The sequence below is a fragment of the Cricetulus griseus genome (assembly GCF_003668045.3).
Source record: "Cricetulus griseus strain 17A/GY chromosome 1 unlocalized genomic scaffold, alternate assembly CriGri-PICRH-1.0 chr1_1, whole genome shotgun sequence".
NCBI classification, from domain to species: domain Eukaryota; kingdom Metazoa; phylum Chordata; class Mammalia; order Rodentia; family Cricetidae; genus Cricetulus; species Cricetulus griseus.
In genome coordinates, this window is record NW_023276807.1 from 151,643,355 (window position 1) to 151,649,354 (window position 6,000).

The following is a 6,000-nucleotide window of genomic DNA, read 5'->3' on the forward strand; positions in this document are numbered from 1 at the left end:
CTCACCATTGTGAGGCTTCAATAACACCAGGAGAAACCAAGAGACCTATCTTCTTGTATCTCTTTCTTATCTATCTCCCAGAGCTGGTGGCCATGATGCTGAGGCAAGAAGGAGAAAACTATGTAAACTATTACCATGCACTGAGACCAAAGGGCATTTTTCTGTAGTGAACCACAATGGAATTCAGGCTGTGCTGAGTTCAGGAACTGAAGAAAGAAACTGGGAATTCAGGAGAGACTTCAGTTTCTTAATCTGTTTGCCCTGGTCCCAGGGATGCAGTCTGGAAACCCAAACCAGTGTTTAAGAGGGCTTAAACTGTGAGAAGATTGACACTGACAAAGGAGGATGTGAGCTGAAGGCATCTGAAAACACCTTCTCTAGGCCTCCATTGACGCCCTCAATGCAGTAAGTAACTTTTAGATGTGGCCATTATTAGTCAATTTGTTGTTATTATAACCACATACTATAGAAATCAGCCACTTCACAAAAAAGATAATTTTATTATGAGGATTTTGCAAGGAATTTTGGTACCAGGAACATTTTGGGTTTTTAATTATCATGGAGTTGCCCCAAAGACATTTACATAAATAGACATTAAAAAGTATCCAGGATATTTTTAGTACAAGTTAATCAATGTTAAGAATACTTTGTACCGTGGTTCAATTGACACAAGAAAATTGGGATATTATTTAATGTGTACACTATTAATAGGGCAATAAAAGATTAAACAAGCAGGCTAAACAAAGCTTTATACAATGTTCTATGTTCCCCAAAAGTTAGGCAGTACTTAATGTTCCAATGTAGTGTATGCATGTGAACACTTAGTTTTCACACATTTTTCAACTTCTTCCATTAAAGAGTGTAATGAGTATGTCGGATTGGCGGTTAAGATTCACGCTGGAATTATCATCCATGAATGAATTCTTTCTTTTAAGGATTTTTATTTATTTATTTATTATGTATACAACATTCTGCTTCCATGTATATCTGCACACCAGAAGAGGACACCATATCTCATAAGGGATAGTTGTCAGCCACCATGTGGTTGCTGGGAATTGAACTCAGGACCTCTGGGAAGAGCAAGTCGGTGCTCTTAACCTCTGAACCATCTCTCCAGCCCACTAAGAATGAATTCTATTCATGTAAATGCCTGTGTCACGGCATCCTACAACACAAACAGATCCTAAAATTTACTTGTATGAAGTTAACCAGCCATAGCAACATATTCTATTATTCATTTTTTGGCTTTTTTATCTATTAACTTTTCCATCCAGCTATATATCCACTCATCCACTTGCATCTGTTATCTCTAATCTTAAGACTTTATTGTATTTTAAACATCATGCTGAGTTTTTGGGAGAGTAAGGATTAATATGACATAGGTTCTAAGTTTAGGGAATCCATGTTACAAGCCTTTCTGTAACTGTTGAGATAAAGTCTCATTATGTTGCTCAGACTGACCTTGAACATACACATTCCTCCTGCCTCATCTCTCTAGGTGCTGACATCATAGGAATATGCTATCACACCCAGCTTCATGGTACAACTTTTAAGATCTGTGAGATTAAAAATAATTCACTACTGCAAACTTTTTCTGCAAATATTTAAAATAGCAAAAATAACAAATTTTCATTTTGTCAACAAATATGAAAGTTAAACACTTAAAAATATTCTCTAGTTCTCTCTCTGTGTGGAACAACCCTCTATAAGCATTTTATAAGGAAATACTGACTTGCTGTCTAGGATAAGAAATGCTTGATTTTAGTGTGTGTTGTGACTTGTATTTTGAGGTTTCCATAACCTTGTCAACTTCAGTTCCCCGCCCTCTGCTGAGTGATGATAATAAACTTTACCCATAGGTGGGAAGGCATGCAGTGAGCAAATGAAGGTCTCTAGCAGGTACTGAGTCCTACTCTGGTCTGAGGGGTTTCATATAGGTCAGAGATTCTCATACTGTGGTTTGCCACCTGTTGGTGGTAGAATGACCATTCCACAGAGTCACATATCAGATATCCTGCATATAGGGTTTTCATATAGGGTCACAACCTTTTGGGGGTGGAACAGTCTTTTCACAGGGGTCACCTATCTGATATCTCACACATCAGATATTTAAATTATGATTCATAACTGTAACAAATTGCAGTTATGAAGTAGCAATGAAAGTAGTTTTATGGTTTTAGGTCACCACAACATGTGGAGATGTATTAAAGAGTCTCAGAATTAGGAAGCTTAGGAAGCACTGATAAAGATGATCGCATATACTTGCTGCCACAGCTTGGTGACAACAGCCTTAGTGTACCATTTCACTAGTAAAGTCAGAACTAAGGAAAGGAAAGGCCTTGTCTGTGCTGCTGCAAAGCTGCCCATTTGCAGCCAGACCAACTTGATACCAAATGTGGAAGCCCAAGAGAGAATAGTATTCAAGGTTTTCTTACTGGATGTACCCTTATTATGTCTATTTCTGCCCACTGCCAAGGATTTTCAGACATATTAATGAGTGTGTCAGATGGAGTAATTGTGATTTGAGGCAATGTTTTCTTCTCATGTAAGCAGGGTGATCACAGAGGTTTGTTTTTACCAGAATTATAATGAATAAATTATCTAATAAATACTGTGATTCAAACTGATGCATCTTTAATAAATAGGCAATAAGTAAAAGCCCTTATTATAAAAGTATTCATAAATTGCCATCTTATATGGAATTATGTACTGCTCTGATAATAAATTTCTGCAATCTTGACTCCTAAGTGTTTTATACATATATCTTCAGTCTTCATCTTTTATTAGAAATATTATTCCCTATATTCCAGATAATCAGGAGATGAGAGCACAACTAAGACAATGATTTACTGGTCACATTTTCAATCTTGGGCTGGAGAGATGGCTCAGCAGTTAAAGGCTAGGCTCACAACCAAAAACATTTTAAATCTTAATGACACAAATATTCACTTCAGTCCACTAATTATAGACATATACCTGGATAGAAATAAGACTGTAAATACTTAACAAAAATTTAGTATTAGAAAACACAAAATATTACAATCTAAAAAATTGTTAAGTAGAGGAAAGGCAGGACACCCTTTCAATTAATCTTGGGCTTTGCCGCTACATCCAGGTCCTAGTTTATTTTGTCATTAATTTATAGTGTTGGGCTTGTTACTTCCTCTACCTATAAAACTGTGTTGCTAACAGGGCTAAATCACAGACGTGTGAGGATTACATGAGCTAACAGGTGCAGAAGACACATTATAAGACCATGACTTTGCTGAAAACATAGAAAATATAATATTCAATTGATTTACCGGTTAGTAATTTTAACTCTGAAGGCAGTTTTAGACTGTATCAGGGGCTAGACTTAACAAATTAGCAAGTAATTGAAACATTTATCCAAAATAAAATTGAAATTAAAATATGAATATTTGTATTCCTAGCTATTATTCTGAGCTACCTTTTCCTTTAAAGGTGATAGCCAAGAGATGAATTTAGTTTTTCTTTTTATTGAGCAGTGCTTATAATAAGGAGCTAGAAGATGAGAGGGCTTCTGAGAAGCCAAGTCCAGTTTCAGATTATTATTATTACTATATTATAGATTATCTGTTATAAAATATATAATTGAGATTTTTAAAGTGAGTGAAATCCCTCAATCAATAAAGATTTTGAAAGGGTAGGGACATGGCCATTCTTATGGGGAAACCTAAACAGAGAGCTCTGCAATTTGCAATTTGTTGCACTAAAACCAACCCAAGAACAATGAGATGACAGATCCCACGGAGGAGACATCCAGGTTCATGACAGCAGAAACAACAGACATGCGAATCAAAAGGTATGTTCCCACAGTGTGTTTCTTGTTAATGAGGAAATAAGAATCACAATAGTGAGCAGAACAGTAGACTTCACTTTAGAACGAGTGTGGGTGAGACAGGATATCTACCTCTGCAATTATTAAACACCTTCATGTCCTCAGTTCTTATGCATTCCTGTTAGCAGGATTGGCTATCTCTTGCAAATCTTCTATTTTGGGGGTAGTTGCCTTGAATTTGACTTAAAGCAACTATTGCTACCCAGTGTTTCTTACCATCTCCATTCTTTATCAGTAATATGCCACTGATGTCTAAAATAGTGACAATTGAGCACTAATATTACTCCTGTTAATTTATGTCCCTGAACTGTAAAAATTTGTATATACATAATTGTTCACTAGAAAAGAAAGATTTTGGTGCCTATGCTTAGAAAACTTGATAATTCTAATAGAAAAGTTTGGGAATGTAAGATTTTGCTTTACAATGTCTTAATGTCTATAAACATTGGGTATGTATTCTAATTCTATGAATTTTAACAAATAAGCAAAACATTAGCACAAAATGTCCAGTTTTTTGCTTTTTCATTTGTTCAGTAGATATCTGCAATGGTTGACTATGTGTGATACAAGGATGAACCTCCTAAGTGTGTCAGAGATCAGAGTTGCTTTATGGTTTCTTTCTAAAGCAGTGATCCAAATGAGTATGGGGGGGGGTCAGCATGTCCAGTAAAGCTCACTGACTCAGTAGATTGTCTAGGATCAAATTCTCATGTCTGACATTCCCCAGATGGTGCCTTCTACCTAGAGAGGTAGAAGTTAACAAGGTGAATATGCTAATTTATGAATAGGACTGTATGATACATGGTTTAGGGCACAGGAATTCTGGCATCGACAGTCCTAAAACCCTGGAAATATCTCCTAACTTCTGTGTCTTCAGAGTTTACTCATTAGGATAGGTATTAATGACACCCACTCTAAGAACCTTAGCAGGCTTGTCAGGCTCTTAAATGAAGCAACATATTTGAAAATATTATAAATATTAACAAAATGAAATATTATCATCCTAGCTGTTAAAATCACTATTTGAAATATATAGTAATATCAAAACAGCATTTTCTCTCTTTGAATGTGGCAAATCTTATTTAAATACTATTTTTTTTACTTATCCTTACTATTTAATAGGAGAAATTGTAGAAAGTTAGCACTCTATCACCAATCTTGATCTCCTGTTAGTCTGGTTTCTCCTCAGATGTAGGGTTCTCTACAGTAGACCAGGAGTCTATGAAGCACATAACTTCCTAACCTCCCTCACTCCACAAGAACCAGCACCAAGTACCAGGAGGAAAAGCAGAAGGAATTGCCTAAATACTGCTGGGTTGTTGCTGAGATAATTGCTTTAAAACAAATGATCAGCACAACACCAACACCAACACCAGCACCATCACCGAAGGAAGCACTTGGTTCAGAATCAACCAGGGCAAAGTGTGATTGTCTTTTCCAGTGCTGTCCCAATTACTAACTATTGAACTTGGAAATATGAAATAATAGTGCTGATGATTTTTATACAATACATTGGCTTTTTAAACATAGAGATTACTTAATCCAGCCCGCTTCAAAAATTCCAGAAATCTCTTGGGCTTAAATGACATTTCAATCCCTTAAGGCTTACTCCCAGGCCATGTTCTGCCAGGGGAATCTGTCAATTAACACACAGCACACCACAGCGTAGGAGCAGGACCCAAAGGAAACAAAACTGAACTTACCGATGCAGATACATCATGAATGGGAGGAAGGGATCTTGCAGGTGTCAGCCACTGAACTGGACTTTCCAATCAACTCTATGACATCCCTACATATATTAGACATCCACTGCTGGAAGAAATAAGGAAACAAATGACAAGTAGTTGAAATGAAACGAGTTTGACAAGTCTGAACACAGAAGCCTCAGCCCACAGGACAGCTTGGAGAAAGCAGGCAGAGGAAACATACTACCAACAGGAAAGACATGGTTTGGGTTCTATCTTTCTTTCTTTCTTTCTTTCTTTCTTTCTTTCTTTCTTTCTTTCTTTCTTTCTTCCTTCCTTCCTTCCTTCCTTCCTTCCTTCCTTCCTTCCTTCCTTTCTTTCTTTCTTTCTTTCTTTCTTTCTTTCTTTCTTTCGTTCTTTCTTTCTTCCAGTCTTCCTTTCTTTTGTATTAACTAC

General features: G+C 36.5%; 1 protein-coding gene across 1 annotated transcript in view; it reads right to left on the reverse strand.

Moving 5' to 3' along the window:
- The window catches only part of LOC100763710 (transmembrane protease serine 11A), a 43,392-nt gene extending 37,816 nt beyond the window's left edge, over positions 1–5,576 (reverse strand). The window contains 1 exon segment of the mRNA XM_035453045.1: positions 5,563–5,576. Coding sequence (XP_035308936.1) covers positions 5,563–5,576 — 14 coding nt within the window.
- Between the last annotated feature and the right edge of the window lie 424 nt (positions 5,577–6,000).